The sequence below is a fragment of the Heterocephalus glaber genome, unplaced genomic scaffold, assembly GCF_053883595.1.
Source record: "Heterocephalus glaber isolate CG9 unplaced genomic scaffold, H.glaber_assembly_v1.0 deba00000937, whole genome shotgun sequence".
NCBI classification, from domain to species: domain Eukaryota; kingdom Metazoa; phylum Chordata; class Mammalia; order Rodentia; family Bathyergidae; genus Heterocephalus; species Heterocephalus glaber.
The window spans coordinates 6,106,533-6,129,558 of NW_028258173.1; the positions used below are offsets into that span (position 1 = coordinate 6,106,533).

The following is a 23,026-nucleotide window of genomic DNA, read 5'->3' on the forward strand; positions in this document are numbered from 1 at the left end:
TTTCTGATTCTAGTGTTGCACACCTTTCCTTGTGCTGTACTGGCTATTTACCATCTTCTTGTGTCTACTTTTTTTTTTTTTTTTGGTACCTGGGATTGATTTTGGGACCTTGCGCTTGCAAGGCAGGCAGTGGAACCACTGAGCTAAATCCCCAGCCCTTGTACCTACTTTTTAATTGGGTTGTCTATTAATGAGCTGTAAGAATTCTTTATATATTCTGGTCATAGGTTATATGCATTATAAATATAGTCTGTTTAAGGACTACTTTTCATTTTCTTAACGATGTCATTTAAAGCTCTAAATTTTGATGGAAACTCATGTATCAATTTGTTTCTTTTATACATAATGTTTTTTATATCCTAGGAAATTCTTGCCTACCCTAAATTCATAAACATTTTCCCTTATAATTTTTTCTTTAAGTTTTATAGTTTTAGTCTTTCATATTTAGGTTCATAGATCCTTTCAAGTTATTTTTATGTATGGAAATAAAGGGTTGAGGTTAATTTTTTAAATATGGATACCAGGTGTTCTAGTGCCATTTGCTGAAAACACTATCTTTTCCTCTGTTCTTGAATTGAGTTTATGTTCTATAAAATGTTAACTCAGGAGACACAATGAAAGCAGTCCTATGAGGGAAATTTAGAGTGGTAAATACCCAAATCAGGAAAACAGAGCAGGTTCAAATAAACAACCTAATGTTGAACCTCAAGCTTCTAGAAAAAGAAGAGGAACTCAAGCTCAAAGCTCATATGATGAGGAAATATAAAGATAAGAGTAGAAATGCAATGGAAACTAAAAAACAATGTAAAGAATCAAAGAATCAATGAATCAAAGAGTTAGTTATTTGAAAGATTAAATAAAATTGACAAACCTTCAGTCAAATTTATCCAAAAAAGGAAAGAAAAGGCTCAAATCCATGCAACTAGGAGTGAAAATGGTGAAATCACAACAGATTCTGCAGAAATTCAGGAGATTATCAATAACTGCTTTGAGAATCTGTATTCTAATAAAATGGAAAACACAGAATAGACAAATTCCTAGATACATATGAATTACCAAAGCTGAATCAAGAAGATAGAAAAAAATCTAATGAAACCAATTATCAGCCAATCAAATTGAAGATGTAAGTAAAAACCTACCAACAACAAAAATCCCAGGCCCTGATGGATGCACTGCTGAATTTTACAAGAAATTTAGAGAAGACCTAATGGTGTTACTTCTCAAACTCTTCAATGAAACAAAGAGGAAGCAATACTCTCAAATTTGTTCCTGGAAACAAGCATTACCAATACCAAAACCAGAGAAGTATCCAACCAAACAAGAGAATTACAGGCCAATGTCCCTAATGAACATAGATGCAAACATCCTCAATAAGATATGGGCAAACAGGGCCAGGGATTTAGCTTAGTGGCACTGCACCTGCCTCACAAGCTCAATGTCCTCAGTTCAATCCCTGGTAGGGGGGAGGGAGGATACTGGCAAATGCAGCAAATCATCAATAAGGTTATACACTATCACCAGGTTGGATTCATTCTGGGGACGGAGGGATGGTTCAACATATGCAAATCAATAAATGTAATACACTGTACCAACAGAGCCAGGGACAAAAGCCAAATGATCCTCTCAATAGATGCAGAAAAAAGCATTCCACGGGCTGGGGATGTAGCTCAGTGGCGCTGAACCTGGTTGGAAAATGCAAGGTCCTGAGTTCTATCCCTGGTACCAACAAACAAAAAAAGCATTTCACAAGGTCCAACACCCATTCATGATAAAAAACCTCTACAGAAATTTGGTACAGATGGTCTTTATCTCAATCTGATAAAAGCCATCTATGACAAATCAACAGCCAGCTTCATACTAAATGGTCAAAAACTGAAAGCTTTCACTCTAAAATCAGAACTAAGACAAGGATGTCCACTGCCACCACTCTTGTTCAATATAGTTCTGGAAACATTAGCCAGAGCAATTAGACAAGAGAAGGAAATAAAAGGAATAAGGATAGAAAACAAAAAAGTTAAATTATCATTATTTGTGATGACATGATACTCTACATAGAAGACCCCAAAAACTCCACCAGAAGACTTCTAGACTTAATAACCAAATTCAGTAACACAGCTGGATACAAATTTAACACTCAAAAAATCAATAGCCTCCTCCTATACGTGAATAACAAACTCAGTGAGAAAGAAATTAGGAAAATAACACCTTTCACAATAGCATCCAAAAAAATGAAATACCTAGGAATCAATCTAATAAAGGAATTAAAAGACCTCTATATTGAAAACTACAGTACTCTGGGGACCAGAGATTTAGCTCAGTGGTTCCGGTGACTGCCTCGAAAGCACAAGGTCCCAAGTTCAATCTTTGGTACCAAAAAAACAAAAAACAAAAAAACTACAGTACTCTGAAAAAGAAGATTGGAAAGATATCCCTTGTTCTTGGATAGAAAAAACCAATATAGTGAAAATGGCCATACTTCCAAAATTCTTACACAGATTTAATGCGATCCCAATCAAAATTTCAACAGCATATCTCACAGAATTCGAAAAAAACAATCCTAAAATTCGTTTGAAATCAGAAGAGACCTAGAATAGCAAAGGCAATTCTGGGCAACAAAGGCAAGGCAGGGGGCATCACAATCCCTGACTTTAAATTATACTACAAAGCTACTGTGATAAAAACAGCATGGTACTGGCAAAAGAACAGACCTGAGGATCAGTGGAACAGACTAGAAGGTGTAGAAACAACTCCAGACATACTCAGCCGCTTTATTTTTGACAAAGGAGCCAAACACTTTCACTGAGGAAAAATAGCCTCTTCAATAAATCCTGTTAGAAAAACTGGGTTTCCACATGCTTAGGATTAAAACTAGACCTAAATCTTTCATCATGCACTAAATTCAAATCAAAATGGATCAAAGATCTAAATTTTTTTTTTTTGGTACTGGGGATTGAACTTGGGGCCTTGCGCTTGCAGGGCAGGCGGTGGAACCACTGAGCTAAATCCCCGGCCCAAAGATCTAAATATTAAAACAACTAAATGTGCTCAGGACTTGGAGAATCCCAACATGTACAATGTTCAGCATGGTATGGGTCCAAGAAAAGGGGCAACATAATGAGACAAGAGATAAACTCACTCCAGATGCCTTTCAGTCAGGAAGCCCAGGGTCATAGGTTTTAAGCTGAAGGGGCCAGTGAGGAAGGACCTGCTCCCAAGGAGTTGGCAGCTCTGACCAGTCAGTGGTCTCTACTCACAAGGTTCACATGGTAGCTGGTAGTGACAGATCTGCCCATGTACAAGCCAATGTACATCTGTATCATAGCTAGTTTTATAAAGGTGAAACTGAATTGTACCTTGTTTTGAGAACAGTTTCAGTAAGTAGCTCAGCCCAACCTTGAACCTAATGTGTAGTCCAGGTTTACTTTGAACTCATTATTATCTTGCCTCAGGGAATTTCATCCTTTAAAAAAAATATATATGTGGGGCCGGGGATTTAGCTCATTGGTTTCGCTGCCTGCTGCGCAAGCCCAAGGACCCGAGTTCGATTCCCGGTACCAAAAAAAAAAAAAATATATATATATATATATATAAATGAGCCTTAACATAAAAATGAAATCTTTACTTCTTTTTTGGAGACAGGGTCTCTTTTCACTATGTAGTTCAGACTAGCCCTGAACTCACTATGTAACCTGGGCTGGCCTCAAACTCCCAGCGATCCTCCTGCTTCAGCCTCCAGGGTGCTGAGATTACAGGCACGTGCCACAATACCTGGCAAAAGTGAAATCTTTAAACACAGGAAATGGCCCTGATCTCCTTAAACACTCTTTACTAGAATCCAACCATCATATAATAGGATTCTGCAAGTAAAACCATTGGGAAACAAAACCCTAGGCACTGTGAAAGATTACACTGTGGTACCCAAAGGCTCAAATCCTGTAACATTTATCAACCAGGTGGCATACACCTATAATTCTAACTAACCAGGAAGCTGAGGCAGGTGGACTGCAATTTGAAGCCAGCCTGTCCAACTTAGCAAGACTCAGGCACTGTCTCAAAATAAAACACAGGAAGCTGAGGCAGGAGGATTGCTGTGTTAATTCAAGGCCCACCTGGGCTACATAATGAGTTCAAGGGCAGCCTGAACTACAGAGTGAGACTCTGTCTCAAAAATAACAAAACACCAAAAAAACCCACTAAAAGCACTGAGAATGTAGCTCAGTGGTAGAATACTCCTAGGTTCAATGCCCAATACTGCTATATAATTTCTTTGAGCCAGGGTGTTAACTCTGTAATTCAGGCTGGTCTTAAACTCATTATATAGCCCAGGGTGGCCTCAGACTCAGGGCAATCCTCCTACCTTAGCATCTGATGTGCTGGGATTACAGGTGTGCGCCACCATGCCTGGCCACTGCTAAATAAATTTTAAAATTTAAAAAAAGTAAGCCAGGTATGGTGGTGTACACCTGTAATCCCTGTACTCAGGAGGCTGAAGAGGGAGGACTGCTGTGAGTTCAAGGCCATCCTGAACTACATAGTGAGGTCCTGCCTCAAAAAAAAAAAAAAAAAATTCAAAAAACAAAACAAAATACCAATAAACCTAAAATTGGTGGCAGGTAAATACTTAGGCCACTGTGACACAGTGTTATATAGCTGCCAAAGCTACAGATTCTTGGCTATTTATTCCAAGCTGGCTTTGAACTCATGATCCACCACACCTTGCTAGAACTCTGCCTTTCCAATCTTCTGAAGTGACCAGATGTAGAACATTCTATGGTAGAAAGAGTAAGCTGTTTAGAGCATTCACGCAAATAAAGTAAATGTCTAGTGAATTTGAGTGTGTGTGAACTTTAAGGCAGCTTTTGATTCCATAACTGGCCCTCAGCCAAAGAGTAAATATAGTAAAATCTTAGGGCCAGTAGGAACCTCCTAGATATAACTATCCTACTGCACAGAGACACAACCAGGAACCCATAAAATCGGTGCTACAAACAAACAGTGCTACAAACACTTAAGGAAGTCAGAGTTTTAAGGTAAGGGGGGTACTCAGTGGCTAATTATTTCAGCCCACTTTTCAATGGTGTTCAGTGGAAAGATCTAATATTTGTGTGCTGTCCTGGCCCTAAGAACTAACAACTGCAACAGCGCTGATATGCAGCTCATCCTCATGTCCCTGGTTCCTTCTTTCTATAATTGTCTCCTTGCCCTAACCAGCCTGGAGCTGGTGAAACGGGAGACGAAGTTCATGTAAGGATCATTCACATCACTGATGGAAAGACTGTCAGGAACCCTAAAAACCCTAGTCATTATTTCAAAATTAGACAATATGGGCTAGGGATTTAGCTCAGTGGTTCTGCTGCCTGCCTTGCAACCGCAAGGTCCCGAGTTCGATCCCTGGTACCTCCCCCCGCAAAAAAAGACAATCCTGTGACTTTACTACAAGTTTTTCTGCACATAGTTACCCTGAAAAAAATCTCTAATTTTATCAACATTTTCGTACACACATTTAAATTCACATTACTTTGTACACTGTTCTGTGCAACAAAGTGTTTGGCCTTACAAGAGTGGGTCAGCAGCTGGGCACGGTGGCACCTGTAGTCCAAGCACTATGGGAGGCTGAGCAAGGAGAATCACAAAGTTCAAGCCTTTCCTGAGCAATTTAGCAACTTAGTGAGTCCCTGTCTCAAAAGTAAAAGAGGACAGGAGATGTAGCTTAGTGTGAAGGTCCTAGGTTCAATCCTCAGCAACAAAAAATAATTTACAAAAAGAAGAAAGTGGGTATAGGATATATGCCCACCATGTGAGACTCGGGCAGTCTCACAGAGACTCTGCAGAAACAGGTGAAAGAGAAGGCGACAGTCTACAGACAATGCTGCCCTACACAGACTCTGTGAAATGAAGATTATTTTGATGTAGATCCAGCTAAAGAAGGCATTTAATTAAGGCTACTGAAAGAGGGAGCAATGCAACTGAAAACAGTTACTTGGGCCTGGTTCAAAAATTGGTAGAAATAGCACTTGCATTATGCTAAGTACCAGGCACTATTTTACATGTATTAACTCACCAAATTCTCCTAACAACCATATAAAGCAGAATACTGTTACTATTCTCAAGAAATTGAAATACAAACAGGAAAGTTATTTGTCCAAGGTCCCACAGCTAGTAAGCAGCAGCACTGGGCCTCACACCCAAGCAGCATGATACTGGAGCCAGTCCTCTCAACCACCATGCTGATAACTGAGCTTTTCCTAATTGAGCTCAAGGAAAAAGAGTAGTGCCAAATAAGCACCAGTCATCCCAGCTCTGCCAGGGAGTTTCTAGTGGGCCACAATTACAATATCATAAAACAAGTTACTAAAATAAAAACAAAAATGTTAACTTTTAATATGCTGAGTATTTAATATATACATTATATATTCATTTTAAAGTACTTTTACTTGAGTAGAAAATGTAAGTTCGTTTGTTTTTAGTAGGAAATAAAAATACTAGTCTCTAATTTATATTATGTTTAGAGGTTTTTTTTGTGAGACAGGGGTATGTAGTTTGGGCTGCCCTTGAACTCAATGTGTAGCCCAGGCTGACCTCAAACTCACAGTGATCCTCCTGCCTCAGCCTCCTGAGGGCTGGGAGTACAGGTGTGCATCACCATGCCTAGCTTAGAGAGGTCTGATTCACATAAAACCTAAAGTGTCATGGGCCAGGGATTTAGCTCAGTGGTTCTGCCGCCTGCCTCGCAAGCACAACCAAGTTCGGTCCGCAGTACGAAAATAAAAGAAAAAGAAAACCTAAAGTGTCAGGCCATCAAGTGCCTGACACCTCTTCAGTAAAAATGACAACAAGGGCCGGGGATTTAGCTCAGTGGTTTCACTGCCGGCTTCCCAAGTGCAAGGACCGGAGTTTGATCCCGGGTACCAAAACAAAAACCAAAAAAAATAGTAGCATTATTACCAAAATGAATAAAAACTTACACACAAAAACTACTAGTTACAATTTTTAATTAAGAATAACAACAAAACAACAAAAAACCAATGCCAACCACTCCCCCAAAACAAAACCCACTATGCTGAAGGATTTTATCAACTTCTTTCCATAACATAATTCTCTTCAGTGGGGGTAGTTTTGTAAATAAGCCAAAAGTTCATAGGAAGATAGGTCCTGGCCACTCCTTCCCCTCAGTAGGAGTCATTTTGTCAGGGATTGATGGTGGCCATATATTTCAAATACTAACATAAACAAATGAGTCAATTTCTGAATATGAAAATCAAACTGGCCCAGCATGGTGGCACATGTCCGTAATCCCAGCCCTCGGGAGGCTGAGGCAGAAGAACTACTTAGCAAGACTCTGTCTCAAAAAAACAGAAAACAAAACAAAAAAACCAAAGGGGGGGCTGGGGATTTAGCTCAGTGGTTCCACCGCCTGCCCTGCAAGCACAAGGACCCAAGTTTGATCCCTGGTACCAAAAAACCCCCCAAAAACCCAAAACCAACCACCAACCCCCCCTCCCGAAACCAAAGAACATCAAACTGTGATATAAGTAAGGAAAGAGAGGAAAAATTTCAGTAAGCTCAAATATGGTCTGATGATACTGTCACAGGCCTTAGCATCTTATCACCTAAATGAACTGAGCCACCAAAAGGCAAAAGGTCACCTCACAGAGAATGCTATGAGATTAAGTTGCTAGAGACTCCTTTCCATCTTCACTTCCTCCTCAGCTCTTGAAATTACTGTCAAATTCTATACTCTGGCAAAGAAAATAGGGATGAAAGTTGAGGGATTTTATCGACAATCTTGTGATTATTAGAATACAGCTAATTAAGATCATCTTTTGTTGTTTTTGAGACAGGGTCTCACCACGTAGTTTAGGCTGGCCTTGAACTCACTCTGTAGCCCAGGCTGGGCTCAAACTTGGCAGTTCTTCTGCCTCAGCTTCCCAAGTCCTGGGATTACAGGGATACACTACCATGCCCAGGTATCATCATTTTAAATGCCTAAAGCACGTGGCCTGTCCTTAAGAAATGTCCATTTGAGGTTAAATCATTTAGTAGCTGAAACAGGTTTATTACATTTTAGCAGGACAGCAACCTTCTCCTCTACTGCCCCACCCATCCTACAAAATACAGTGGTACCTCAGTTCACAAATTTAATTCATTCCACGAGTCTGGGGAAAATAGCTACTTACCTGTTCCTGCAAAAAAAGATGGCTGCAGTTGTGTTTGTCACCTGATGTAGAGTTCACAACCAAAAACAAAATTTTGAGAAACATTTCTGTTTGCAAATCAAACTGTTTGCAAACAAAAGCATCCGTGAACAGAGGTACCACCATAAATCCAATTTGCCCTATAAAGGCATTGAGAAAAATCTGCTTGTTCCTTGTAATAGCTGTCAATTTAGAGACAATTCAAAATCCAACTACCACAATTCAGTCTCAAACTTGCTGTAAGTATATGCTCTTATCCTAAAAGCTTCACCACAGACTTATAAGAGTGCATTCACCTAGAATGAATACACAGGGACACAACACTAGGCAGGCTGGGAAGAGAGCCTCAAGGAGCTTTGTACAAACCACAGGCTTTCCCACACAGAATGACTAAGCTGACCCTGGCAGCAATAAGACAATATATTTGAAGGTCTCTACGGTAGTAGGGACTCAGATGCACAATTCTTTTTAATTTTTAAAAAAGTTGAGATATAATTCATACAACCTAAATAGTGCTTCAAAGTGTACATTTTGGAGGTTTTCAGTATTTTTGCAATGTATTACCATCAACACTATCCAATTCCTCATTTCTTTTTTTGGTTTTTTGGGGGGTAGCAGAGATCGAACTCAGGAGCTTGCGCTTGCAAGGCTGGCACAGTGCCACTGAGCTAAATCCCCAGCCCTCCACAACATTTCTAACCCCTCAAATAAATTCCACACCTATTATCCAAACTTTCTACACAGATGCCTCTATTGCCCAAGCAGGTATTTTAAGATGACTGGCCAGGTCGAACCTATACAGTATCTACATGATTAGAAAACAAGAATGCTACACTGTCCAGAAGGATACTAATCCCAAATTCTTGGTATTTTTAGCAATTACACAAATATAAATTTTACACATTAGCTAAGAACAGCAGAAAAGGGCCGGGGATTTAGCTCAGTGGTTCCACTGCCTGCCTTGCTAACGCAAGGTCCTGAGTTTGATCCTCGGTACCAAAAAAAAAACAAAAACCAAAAAACCAAAAAACAAACCAAAAAAACAGCAGAAAAACTTACATTCAATATCCATCATCACATAACACATTAGTTTGCCTGAAATTTATCCAAAATGTTAAAAGAGAAGACAGTCTACCAAGATTAGCCATAATTGTCCACAGCTACAATTTCAAAATATTAAAGATGCAAACAGATGGAGGAAAAACCTCCTATAGTAGGTACCAACTGGATTCAAAACAAAACAACAACAAAAGAAACTTAATCATTAAGCAAACATTACCCAGTTTGGGAAAATGATCGTTAAACCCAAGCACTATTCACAGTGATGTAGTAGCCTTAAATGCATCTTATTTTCATCAACTTTTCTGATGTGGATCTCTCTTAGTGAGAACGGTAACATTAGGTAAAGCAGGAAAGCCTACAGATGTGTACTGCTCAGGCTGCTTGCTACAGGGTCAAAGTGTGCTCATGATTTCTGATTTCTAAGACACACAGACAGGAGACCTCACCTTCAAGCATCAGTGTGTTGGAAGCGGGAAGCAGTAGGTCCATGAAGTTATCTTGCTTTTGTGCACTTATCTGGTTGGGGTGCTATTTCCAGGGAGCTCCTTTATAGTGTGCCCAAGACGGAGTGCTCTAAGTTGCTCTCAGAGTTGTCCAGCTGCCCTCACCAATAAGTCAGAGTCTTTGTAGGATGATAGAAACCACAAGGCAAAGCAGATGCATATGGGTTATGGGGAAGCCTTCTTTAGAATCTAACATAGCTGGATTAAAACAAAAAAACTTAAACCATTAAGCAAATCTTAATTTTAATCATTAATTTAGATTATAGAAAATATCAACTAAGTGTTAAGCTTAAAAGTCTACTCTCCACATAGGCATTTTTGTTTTGTTTTGTTTTTTCAGACAGGGTCTCGCTCTGTAGTTCAGGCTGGCCTTGAACTCACTATGTAGAGCTCAGGCTGGCCTCAAACTTGAGGCCATACTCCTGCCTCAGGATGGGTGCTGGGATTACAGGTGAGCACCACCACACCCAGCTCAACATGGGGATTTAACATTAATATGGATTTTGTGAGCTTGACCTAGGGCTACAGAAGGGCCTTAATTTTTTTTTTTCTTTTGAGACAGGGTCTTGCTATATTGTTCAGGCTGGCCTTGAAATGACTATATAACCCAGGCCAGCCTCAAACTCACTGAGATCCTCCTGCTTCAGCCTCTTGAATGCTGGGATTACAGGTATGTGCCGCCACCACACCCAGCTAAGGCCCTAACTTCAGTCCTCTAAGAGATTAGTTCTATTTGGTAAACAAGTAAAATCCAGAAAGATTTCTTGGTAATTTAACTCATTCTCTCTGAGATTGCTAAGTAACACTTCCAGTGACTTCTGTTGTGCAAGTTGTATTCTAGTAAGGTATTTACAATTTTATTGCAATTTTCAATAACGATGTAAATACGTGTTCATTTCCTGGATTTTCCAAAACACAATGAGATGCAGTGAAGTGAAGCTCATGACATTTGTCTAGTGTACAGACCAATAAAATTACCTCAAAACAGTAATCTATGAAAATACTTCTCCAGGATCTTTACTTAGTGATGCCCTGGAAATCAGTTCAAAATTAAAATAATGCCTAGACATGCTTATAAAGTATGTATTTACCCTCTATTTTCTACAAGAAATCACGCAGTTGTCAAAGACTCCCAAGAAACCCTCACTAAACCAGAATTTCATTTTTCTTTAACATGAGGGTTATGGCTGGGCATGGTGGCACACACCTGTAATCCCAGGACTCAAGAGGCTGAGGCAGGAGGATCACTGAGTTTGAGGCCAGCCTGAATTACACAGCAAGATTCCTATCCCCAAAAAATAAAAAACAAGATTGCCATTATGATGAATAAGACTCATATTTTAGTGGAAGTTTTTTTGGATTACTACAAAAACTATAGTGTGCATAATTTATATAAATTATAAAGATATATTTACAGTATGCATAATTTCAAATATCAGGTATATATATTAAAAAAGGGCCAGGGATTTAGCTCAGTGGTGCTACCACTGAGCGCAAGGTTGTGAGTGCCTCAAAAGGGAGTTCGATCTCCAGTACCAACAAAACAAAACAAATCAGGTATACAACAAATTAGGATCTAGGATGTAGATCAGAAGTGGAGTACTTGCCTAGTATGTGCAAGGCCCAGGGTTCAATCCTTGGCCCAATTTTAAAAAAATTAATGCACAAGAAACTTTTAAAAGGCAAGACATTGCCAAGCATGGTGGCACAGACCTGTACTCCCAGCTATTCAGGAGTCTGAGGCAGAAGGATTGTCAAGTACAGTATGAGGGCCACCTGGGGAATCTAGTGAGACTGTGTCTCAAAACAAAATTTAGAAAACAAGGGCTAGGTGTAGTCAAGTGTTCTCTGGATTCAATCCTGAAGCAATAAAAATGGGATCAATTCAATATATAATCCCATATTCAGATAAAGCAAATTCTGGAAATTCACTTACAAGGGAGAATAGAAAAAATGCAAGGCAAGCCCGGGCCTGGTGGAACATGCCTATAATCCCAACACTCAGGAGGCAGAGACAGGAGGATCACCATGAGTTTGAGGTCAGCCTGAGCTATATAGTAAGTTCAGGGCCTGCCTGAACTACATAGCAGAGTTTATAGCAAATACAGTATTGAAATTTTTCTATGCCCTAGCCCTTAAAAGTAACAACTAAATTCAATTGAAAAAACCAAAAGAGGTGGGTGTGGTGGCACACACCTGTAATCCCAGCACTTGAGAGATGGAGGCAGGAGGATTACCAGGAGTTCAGGCCAGCCTGGGTTACATAATGAGTTAAAGGCCACCCTGAACTACATACCAAGACCCTGACTCAAAAAATCTAAATAAATAAATATAAAGAAAAAAAAAAAGCCAGGCGTGGTGGCATATGGCTATAATCCCAGCACTCGGGAGGCAGAGGCAGGAGGATAGCCTGGGTTACACTGTGACTTCAGGGCCAGCCTAAACTACAAAGTGAGATCCTGTCTCAAAAAACAAACAAACAAAGAAATAAATAAATAAAATGGGCTGGGGATGTAACAAAGGTCCTGGGTTCAATCTATAGCACCACAAGAGAGAAAAGAGTTACCAAGTATACTAGTGCCATCATCTGTGCCCTTGAGCTCCCTGTAGTGAGACCCAGATGATAAGAGGTTGAAGTTTTTGAAATCATCACAGCTTCCGAAGGTCCACAAATCGAACAGGGAAAACAAATGATTTGTCTCCTATTGATTTCCTATGATCCCTGAAGAGCAAAGTCCCATTGCTCTGTGCCTAACCCACAATGAATGAGATGACAGATTTCAAACAAATGAAAACCAAAAGATATGGACATTTACACACCTGTTCATTTACTTCTGCCAATTCCAAAATGATAAGAAAGCCATTCTTTTTTAAGAGAAGGAAAATTTTTATTTTTAAATTAATTAGGGTGTTTTTTTTTGTACTAGGAATCGAACTCAGGGCCTTGTGCTTGCCAGGCAGGTGTGGCACCACTGAGCTAAATCCCCAGCCCCAAGAGTAAAGAAAATTTATTAGAGAGAAAGATAGCTTCTAAGAGAGACAGAAGGGGGACCGGAAAGTGGGTTTTACCCCAGAAAGCCATTCTAATATAGATTCCATAGTATACTCAGTAACAGCATAGAAACACAGGTTGCTGAAACCAAGGCGCAATACCACTCAAGATGTGTTTACTTTACTCAAACACATGATCTGAAAAAGTTCTGAATACAGGAAAGTTTCCAGATTTGCAAATTAAGACCACACTGCTGCCTGGCCATGTAATTCAAATGATGGGTGTTGTCTGAGGTAAGACTATCTCACCAAATGCAAAGGAAGCCCTGCAGAAAGAACTACGCCCCCTAAAAAAGAAAAATAATAACTAGGATATAGCTCATTGGTAGAGCACTAGCCTATCATGCTTAAAGCCCTGGGTTCGATGCCCAGCACAGCAAAAAGTTAAAAATAAAAATAAGCAGGGCGTGATGATCACACCTGTAATCCCAGCACTGTGGAGGCTGAGGCTGGAGGAACCGCTGGGAGTTCAAGGCCAGCCTGAACTATAGTGAGACCCTGTCTTAAAACAAACAAACAAACAAAATCCCTAAATAAATTAAACAAGTAGCAAAACAATGCCCATTTTGGGAGTTACACCGGAGTCAACAAGCTTAGATGATTTCAACCAACACCAACGAATCCCACAAACCTGTACACTTCCCATAACCTAGGTTCCCCAGTCATTGAACAGGTTCCTAAAGGACCCTATTTCTCTGAGTGAAAAGCAAGAGGCCCCCAGTCTCCTCTTCCCAACAGATGCTTCCTGCTCTTGGTTCGCTGAACTCTAGCTGTCCAAACCCTCAGCATTCAGGCGCCCATCTAAGTGTCAGGCTCTTCCAGAGCATCAGGGAAAACAGAAAGAAACGTTTGTGGCTCAACAGGAGGCTCGGCCTCTGATTTCTCTCTCTCTCTCTCTCAGCACCTAGGATGGGGCAGTGTTTAATGCACCTTGAGAGAATTGAAGGGATCCACACAGACGAATGCAGAGCTCCAGGCTCCCACCTCGCTGGCCCATCGCCCACTTTTGCCAGGGCGCTGTCAGGCTCTCGGGCCGTCACCCTCAGGGTCCCTGGCTCAGGCTGAATTAGTGCAGCCTGCAAGGGGCGGTTTCGTCTCTGCGTGTTCATCTACGACTGCTTGAGTGAATTTGAGCCAGGGTGGTCCTCGTGGGCACCTATGGGCCTTTGGCACACAAAGGCCCCCTGTACACGCTGCGTGGAGTCTCCAAACAGGACTTCACACAAATCGTTATTCATAGGGAGTTCTGGGGCTGGCCCCAAAAGAACTCGTCTTGGTTGTATCGTGGACTTAGCGCACCCAGGGCGCCTGGTACTGTGATTTTAGAGTCAGGAACCGTGAGGCCTCGAAGGCCTGGCCCGGGAAGTGTACACTCCGCATCCCGATCCCCCGCCTTCCCTACTCTGAGGCTGGGACCAAGTTTCCCGCCCAAAGGCCCAACCAGAGGTCGGTGGCAGTTGGCGGCCGCTGGGGCCGGTCCCAGCAGGTTGGAACCGGTCTGGGCCGGACCGGAGGAGAAAGGGGGGGAGGGAGAGGCCGCCTCGCGCTCTCCCTGCGCGCGTGACTCACGCTGGCCGCTGACGTCAGGCGTGCGCGCGCGGCGGGGGGGGGCTCTACGTACGTGTAGTGCTGCGGTTTCTCGGGCTGTGCCTGCAGCACCTGAGCGGTAGCGGCCGGGGGCGCCGAGGAAGCTGCGGAGCCGCCGGGCCCGGGGCCCTTCGACATGGTCCTGTCTTCCTGCCTCTTCGCCGCTCCCCTTTTATTATTCAGTCTGCGCGGTCCGCGGCTAGGACTCAGTGCGCGTGCGCCGCGCCACGAAAACGTGAAGACCCCCCGCATGGGGGCAAGGGTTGCTGGGAGTTGTGGTCCTCCGCGGGGCTTAAATTTTACCCTCGGCAGAGGGTTGCTGCCAAAGTATGGGACCACAATACCCAGGGGTCCCTGCGGACGATGTCCCGGATTCTGAGGCCCCACGATGGCTTCTGGGAATTGCAGTCCGGTCCTGCTTCCTTATCCCTTCGAGTTTTCAGTTTCCTAGGGGAACCTTTTCTAGACACTGGAGCCGCTGAAGTGGAAGGGTCCCAGAACTAGGAAGGCCCTAGCGAGGACTTCTGCGAAACAGTTGCAAATATAATTTCACTGACAACAGTGCGATAAATACCTTGCCTCCATACCTAGTACAGCTTTGGCACGGTGCACCAGGCAGGGTTTAAGACTTATTGCGGTTCCTAGCTGTACTTAGTTGTACTTCAGACACCTGGAGTTGGCCGACATCTTCCCCATCTCTGCAGTGCGACTAACCCGACAAGCGTGAAGTGAAGCCTGATGCTGAAGTCAGTTTGAGAAAGCTTTGCTATCAACAGCCCCCCGGCGTCTTTGTTAGGTGCTTCATTAACATTTACCCACCCTGAAACCTGGAATTGGACGGCTTGGGTCCCTTCTCACCTTGACACTTGGCCGGACTAAGTTGTTTCCAACACATTAAGGGCCAACAACGAATGTAATCTGTCTAGAATGGTCTTAGAGGTCCACTGGCAAGTTGGAGGGATGTTGAGAAGCATCACAAGAGTCAGAGAAGGGGCCTGGGTTTGAGTAGGGGATGTCCATTAGAATCCACTCTAGTTTCTTTATCTGGACCCGGCCTCTTTATTTGGAAAAATATTTTTCAGTTCCTACTCTCGCCCCGTTAGGCACAGTTGTTTTTTTTGAAAAATAAACGAGTTGCAGGCTAGGTGTGGTGGTGCACGCCTGTAATCCCAGCACTTGGGAGGTTTAGGCTGGAGGATCGCTGCGAGTTTGAGGCCAGCCTGGGCCGTATAGTGAGTTCAAAACTAGCCCAGACTACATTTTGAAACCCTATCTCAAACACCCCTCCCCCCAAAATATGCCAGTTGCCTGGACGTAGGCATTTGGGGTTTTTTCTTTTGTTCTTGTGCACATGTGTTGTGTTGTTTTGTTTTGTTTTATGGGGGGTGAGCAAGGTCTTGCTATACAGTCCAGCCTAGCCTTGTAGTTGAAGCTGGCCTTAAATTCATTTTGTAGCCCAAGCTGGTCTGAAACTCAGTGGTCCACCTGCTTCAGCCTCTCCAGTGGTGTGATTATAGGCATGTGCCACCAAGCCTAGGGTACAGGTGCTTTAAAATGTTCATAATAAATAACATTTGTTGATTAACTGTTTTACATATTGAATCGATTTCAAATCCATTGTTTTAAAGACTGATTGGCATTTTATTAAATAAGATTATGTTAGCTAATGAATGTCTCATTAAAAAAGAACATTCTGAATAACCTTAGGAATGAAGGAAGGTGGGGCAGATGGAAAATTGTTAGTGTTTAAGAGTAACACTTCTTTAGTTCGGACTAACCTCACACAAGAAGGTGAATTGTCAGCTTACAAAGTTGAGAAACTGGTATCTCCTCTCTATTCCTTTTTTTTTTTTTTGGTACCGGGGATCGAACTCTGGTCCTTGCGCTTGCGTAGCAGGCGAAGAAACCACTGAGCTAAATCCCCGGCCCCAAGAAACTGGTATTTCCTAGGCAGGTGAAATCCATCCTTTATCTCCTAGGGCCCTTTGAAGATGAAAATCTCAAAGGACAAAATTCAGAGTGTATTCCTTTAAATCCATGATTCAATCCAAATAGTTGGTTTTTATGTTATCCCTGAAACACCTGAGTGGTGTCACGTCAGAACTACAGTTCACAGCACTAGATTTCAATAATAGATGTATAATATGAGCTTTAGAATAAAGGTGTATTGGTAGAATTAGGAGATTATATCATCCAAACTGCTTAATTTACAAAAGAGGAAACTGAAACCCAGAGAAGTTAAGTAACTTTCAGAAAGTTACTCAAAAAGTCGGTGACAGAACAGGAATGGTAACCTACATGCTGCATCACATTTGCTGTTTTTGTTTGTTCATTTGTTTGTTTTTGTTTATGTTTGCAATGCTGAAGACTGAACCCAAGTCCTCTCCTTGACTGTCTAGGCAAGCCTTCCACCACAGTCATGGGCCCAGCCCTATTTGCTGGGGTCTTATTGTACTATGTAGACACTTTCAGTTCTTTTCCACTTCTTGCATTGCTTTTCCTTTTCTATGCCAATTTAGAAAAAAGAAAAGCTTGTATGACTCTCAGGTAAGATTGTCAAACCATTTCCACTAATCACCCTTAAATGAAAGAGTTCAGGTTTTAGTTTCTCTTTAGTAACTAGCAAAACTGTGCAGCGGGGCGGGGGGGCGGCGCCTTGTCCTTCCCCCTTGGAGACAAAAAAGTGAGAGCTCTGAATTTCCTAGAAAATCTGTGGAACACAGAATGAGTGAGAGCATGCCTGAGGTCAATTCAGGAGCCCATTCCTCCCTCAGGCCATTTGAATTATCACAAAAAGACTAGGCTGGGCAAGGTGGTAGAAACTTGGCCTGTAATTCCCTCTAGTTGGGAGGCAGAGGCAGGAGGATTGAAAGTTCAAAGTTTGGGCAGTTCAGGAGATCTATATATCTCAATAGTAGAGCATCCAAGTGATTCCCAATAATGGGGTTGGGGTAGGGAAGGACAACCAAGTATTTTTTTCTGGTTGCATCCTAGAGTATTTGATAGCTATGTGGGTCTGAATAGTATCCTATCTCTTTACTTTTCACATTCTGAGGACAGAGCAAGAGCCTGTGTCTTACTCTCTCAGTGGGACATGAATGAAATAACTGTTTGTCTATCCCAATCTCTGAGCAGAAGGCAGAAATTAAAGTTTGTTAAACTAGTATATGGGGGGCTGGGGGTGTAGCTCAGTGGTAGAGCGCTTGCTTAGCATGTGAGAAGCATTGGGTTTAATCCCTGGTTACCCCCAGACACACACATCATAAAAATAATGAAAGGGATTTCAGTAACAAAAGTGGGGCCAAAGATGCTTCTGCCATACCTACTTTTTCAAATTATATATTTTTTTCTGCACTCTTGATATTGAAACAAGACCTTTGATGTGGCAAGTAAATATTGATGTATTTGTATTTAGGTACAATAAATTCTCTCAGTTGAAATCTATATTTGCCTGGTCCTGCTTTTTTTTTTTTTTTTTGGTCCTGCTTTTTAATAATTTAAAATATTCAGCGAATCAGAGTCATAGCTATTGAGCATAATACCTAAGGCTCTATTTCACTTTCCTGAGTTTTGTTTGCCTGGTCTTAACCTTAAGCCTGGTTTGGTATTTTAAATACATGAAGTCTCTAGAGAACTGATTCCAAACTGTCCGAGACATTTATTTAGGCAAAGGTAGAGATTAGCATTTTTATACATTTGTCATGTTTCATGTCAGAAGTAATGGCTGCCAGGTATACCATTAAACACAAGGACACATATTTAATGTAGTTATCTTTTGTTATTCTGGTTTTCTTTTTGGTACCGGGATCGAACTCGGGTCCTTGGCTTGTCTTTTGTTATTCTTTATGGACACGTAAATACAAATAAATAAGACAATTCTTTTCCCTACTGTACTCCTTTCATTGAATTGAATTACATAATTTAAGACATAGTTGGTGAGTAGGTTACTTCTCACTTAAGTACTGTATGTTGAAATCACAAAACATTTCATGGCAGCTGAAAGAAACAAAACGTTATTTCTAAGATCATTTATTGACATTTGTTTCTTTGTGTCTATTACCCCTTTCCATGCCACCAGACAAACGAACTACTTGTTGATTTAAAAAGTATATGCATGACACATTAAAAACTTGACAATATAGCATGACTTTCTGAATCCCTACACTGTGTATTTAACAACCAAAATGTGATGAAAAGTAAACAATCCAAGAAACATATTTAGTTTTACATTGGCAAATACAAAAAATTCAATGAAGTAGCCTCTCCTCCATTGCACTAGCTTGATACAAATAAATTTAAACTCCTGCCCACCCGGACTTTCTTAAATTCTGATAGGGACCAATGCAATTCATTTGCATTGACTTTCTATTGTAGAGCTTTGGAACCAAGGGAAGGATCCAAACATAGCTCCATTTTATCCAATCAGAAGAGCCGCTTAGTGTTAAACTCTGATTCGCCCATTCCTCCTTGCATCTATCCAATCATGAGGCAACTTTAACAGCCAATCAGAGGCCTAAACATCCGCCAATCAGGGAACGGGGCCGAAGCACGGCCTTTGTGTCCGGGGATGTCAGCGCGTCGGCGAATGTTCCACCAATAGAAAAAGTCGTTGGTGTATGCAAATAAGTATCCTATGACGCAGATACGCAGCGTGAAGCGTGCATATAAAATCGGAGGCGTCGGGGGCTTTGGAACGCAGAGCGGTTTAGTCGGTGGTTTGGAGAGTGTCGGTTTTGTGTTTGGCCACGGCAGCTTTTTACTGAACGCCGGCGCGGCGGTCGGAGAATCGACCTAAGACTTCGGCGTTGGGTAAGTATTCGTGAGCTTCTACGTGTCTTAGGTTCCGTCTACCGTTGATGCCGGGAGGCCCGGCCGCTGGAAGTCGATTGTTGGGTGGCGGGGACTCCTCGGGCGGCTAGCTTGGTTGTGAGATGAGGTTTCCTCTTGGGCTTGATTCCGGATCCGCGTCTCCGCCTCCCCGATGGTGATTCAGAGGTCCCGACGCCAGGTTCTGGGCAACCGGGCCTCCGCCCGTCGAGAAAGGGAAGTGACTCCTCCCCGTACTCCCCCCTCGCGGGGGAGGCTGTTGCTCCTCGCAGCCTGAGTCATTAGAGGAGGGGGAGGAGGCGGCGACGGTGGCCCTCGACCATCTGCTACCGAGAGGTGGGGCACGAAGAGGTGGGAGGGCAGGGGCGCGGGGCTCTTCCCCCACCACCCCGGGGGGCGACTGGAGGGCTAGGCAGGGTAGCAGCCTCGCGGGCTCATCTCTTGGGGTGTTGTGTTTTAGGTAGAAAAAAATGGCCCGCACCAAGCAGACTGCTCGTAAGTCCACTGGTGGGAAAGCCCCCCGAAAACAGTTGGCTACTAAAGCTGCCAGGAAAAGCGCTCCCTCTACCGGCGGGGTGAAGAAACCTCATCGCTACAGGTAGGCAAAGCAGAAGGGAAACAATGATTTGGCTGCTGTCTGCATTGTGCGCTAACAACCCCTTGACACCCCTGGTGTGTCCTTTTACATTCTCTGCACCTTTCAGGCCCGGTACCGTGGCGCTTCGAGAGATTCGTCGTTACCAGAAATCGACCGAGCTCCTCATTCGGAAGCTGCCTTTCCAGAGGTTGGTGCGAGAGATTGCCCAGGATTTCAAGACCGACTTGAGGTTTCAGAGTGCAGCCATTGGTGCCCTTCAGGTAAGGAGAGAATAATAAGGCTTTGCGGGTGGTGGTGGGGGGGGCCCTTGTAGTTTCTTTCCGAAGGAGCTAATGGTGTGGTTCTTGTCCTCAACAGGAGGCTAGTGAAGCATACCTGGTGGGCCTGTTTGAAGATACTAATCTGTGTGCCATCCACGCTAAGAGAGTCACCATCATGCCCAAAGACATCCAGTTGGCCCGCCGGATACGGGGAGAGAGAGCTTAAGTGAAGGCAATTTTTATGGCGTTTTGTAGTAAATTCTGTAAAATACTTTGGTTTAATTTGTGACCTTTTTTGTAAGAAATTGTTTATAATATGTTGCATTTGTACTTAAGTCATTCCATCTTTCACTCAGGATGAATGCGAAAAGTGACTGTTCACAGACCTCAGTGATGTGAGCACTTGCTCAGGAGTGACAAGTTGCTAATATGCAGAAGGGATGGGTGATACTTCTTGCTTCTCATGATGCATGTTTCTGTATGTTAATGACTTGTTGGGTAGCTATTAAGGTACTAGAATTGATACATGTGTACAGGGTCCTTTTGCAATAAAACTGGTTATGACTTGATCCAAGTGTTTAACAATTGGGGCTGTTAAGTCTCACCATACATCACTGTGATAGAATGTGGGCTTTTTCAAGGGTGAAGATACAAGTCTTAACCACAGTGTAACTTACAGTTTCCTTAAAAAAAAAAAAAGTAAACCTGGCAGCTATAGAATACACTATGTGCATTTATAATAGCTATTTTATATATTGTAGTGTCAACATTTTTAAATTAAATGTTTTACATTCACAAGTGATGGGGAGTCTTGTCATTAAGGTGTGTGTAATTTAGAGTTCAGTTGGTTTTCTAAGTAGACTGCATTTGTTTTCTATATAGTAGTGAAATGCTATGTGTATACCTTGCATAAGTCCTCATTCTACCACATTAACTAACCCTCTAGCTGATACTGCAAACACTAAGTGGGGGATTTTGTTTATAAGGGCTCTAGAATAACAAGTTATTCACACCAGCATCATCTGTTACTAATATTCTAGTTAGTGCAGCTTCTCATTGTGTTGTGGTTGGTCTTATAATTAGGTTTTTTCCAATCTAAGAGGAAACAATACCGAGGTTGGTTCCTTTCCTCTTGTGGCGTTAGTGTGAACTTGCTGTGGGGGGTGGAGCGTACTGCTCCAGCCTATTGGATCTCTGCCAATTAAGATGGTGTTGGGTTTGGTCACATCTGGTCGTAATCCTGGGGAAAAATCCCTTTTATAGAGCCGGCCTTCCAAGTGGTTTTTAAATTCATCCTATCGAAGTTTTTAGGTCGATTATGTACGTTGACTAAATTTACAAATAAAACTTGTTTATCCAACTAAGTGTCAAAAACCTAAATTGAATGTACAAAGCTTTAATACATTTACGTAGGTTCTGTATATTCTAACATTGAAGCACAGATTATTTCAGCTTTTGTGTGGTAGACAAAGGTACCATTTACTTTAAAAATATATAAGCATGTAAACAGCCCTTTGCTCTATAAAATGCTGTGATGAGCTAGGGATGTAGCCCAGTGGTAGTGTTTGCCTAGCATGCAAAAGGCCATGATACTGCTGTATTTGCAGTGGGCTTCAAATTGTACAGTATTAAGTCTTTTCCCCTGTAGTGTTAAGAAAGCTTGGAAAACAAATTCTTAGGTTTCAGGTTCAAATTTGGGGTCTGTTTTATCAACCTGAGCTTGGAGCCTTGGAAATTTTTATACAAATTAACACAAGTCTGGGTGTAGAATTCATTGTTGGTTTAAGCCACCTTTTTAGCATGAAACCAGTTTTCTTCAGTTGAGGGCTGCCTTGTTATGTATCAAGACGGACAGAGTACCAGGACTTCCTTAGTAGCTATAGAAATTCTTGCCCTAAAAGTTGTTTCAAATTCAAGGTGCTTAAGAAAAGGCAAGGTAGAGAGTGGATGATCATGAGTTATATATATATAAGGGATTGGAGATGCGATCCATGTAAACTGGTTTTGTAGGTCCATCAGAACCATCTAGAACACACTTGGGAGAGAATTCTCTTAAGTTGTGGTTTGAACAAGATTGCAATCTGAGGTGTTGGGATGCACTGTTTTGAGTGTGTTTGGAAAAAAACAGCTTTGGGGATAGGTTTGAATTTACCTGTGGGTAACCAAGAGTGGGAGATGCTACTGAGCACACTCCTGATCTGCAGCCTGAAAGCTGCTTGAATAGTGCAAGTTAGGCTTCCACACTTCACTTGTACACTTAACCCAGAAGACAAATATCTTTTGGTTCTAGGAAGCTGTCCATACAGGATATTCCTGGGTAAGGGCAATGGACCGGAATCTGTAAGAAGGAAAGTAAAAGATGTCGCTGATGAAGGTATCCTGTGCCCTTGATGGATGAGACAATAAAGTTTTTGAAGTTTGGAGATTTTCTCATCTTGTTAATGGTTTTCATTTGATGTCTGTTTTTTTTTTTTCTTTAACAAAGCTTGGAAATGAACCTTGGTTTCTCAGGACGGGGAGCACATTTGAATAATGAGGCTAAGTAGGTCTCATTTTTTTTGTACAAGGACTTGAACCCACAGAGTGGGTCTGCACCCTCAGCCTATTTTGAGATAGTCTTGCTAACTCCCGGTTTTATCTGAATTTGTTTTTGTATTTCAGCCTACTAAAGAATAGATGAGATTAGAGTTCACTGCACCCAGTGAGGCTTTCTGCCAGTGACCTCAGTTGGATCCTTGTATCACCCCCACCCTCACCCCTATTGAATCCAGGGCTACACTGAATCTCCAGCTCACATTTAAGTCTCAGGACAGGTTTTGTTAAGTAATCAAACTGCCAATGCTGGACTTGAATTTGGGATCTTTCTGCCTCAGGTTCCGAGAGTGCTGGGATTACAGGCCAGCACCGCTGCCTATATTTTTCTTTTTTGGTACCAGGGATCGA

General features: G+C 42.1%; 2 protein-coding genes across 10 annotated transcripts in view; one reads left to right on the forward strand and one right to left on the reverse strand.

The window, feature by feature from the left end:
* Positions 1-14,613, reverse strand: part of Unk (unk zinc finger) — a 38,117-nt gene extending 23,504 nt beyond the window's left edge. For 2 of the 7 annotated variants that reach the window (XM_021241041.2, XM_004860710.3), the window contains exon 1: positions 14,433-14,612. In XM_021241041.2, the coding sequence (XP_021096700.1) occupies positions 14,433-14,536 (104 nt within the window). In that variant the 5' untranslated portion in view covers positions 14,537-14,612. The other 5 variants (XM_004860709.3, XM_004860712.3, XM_087208457.1 and 2 more) reach the window with 3 other exon arrangements.
* A 4,475-nt stretch (positions 14,614-19,088) lies between these two features.
* Positions 19,089-22,511, forward strand: H3-3b (H3.3 histone B). 3 transcript variants are annotated; one of them, XM_013078181.3, is made up of 5 exons: positions 19,089-19,207; positions 19,686-19,823; positions 19,930-20,083; positions 20,181-20,315; positions 22,374-22,511. In XM_013078181.3, the coding sequence occupies exons 2-4, from the start codon at positions 19,696-19,698 to the stop codon at positions 20,307-20,309; spliced, it is 411 nt and encodes a 136-aa protein (XP_012933635.1). In that variant the 5' UTR covers positions 19,089-19,207; positions 19,686-19,695; the 3' UTR covers positions 20,310-20,315; positions 22,374-22,511. The 3 variants fall into 3 exon arrangements, with proteins under 3 accessions (XP_012933635.1, XP_012933636.1, XP_004860763.1); XM_013078182.3 differs by having other exon boundaries at positions 20,181-20,309; XM_004860706.4 differs by having other exon boundaries at positions 20,181-22,511.
* The last annotated feature ends 515 nt before the right edge of the window (positions 22,512-23,026 follow it).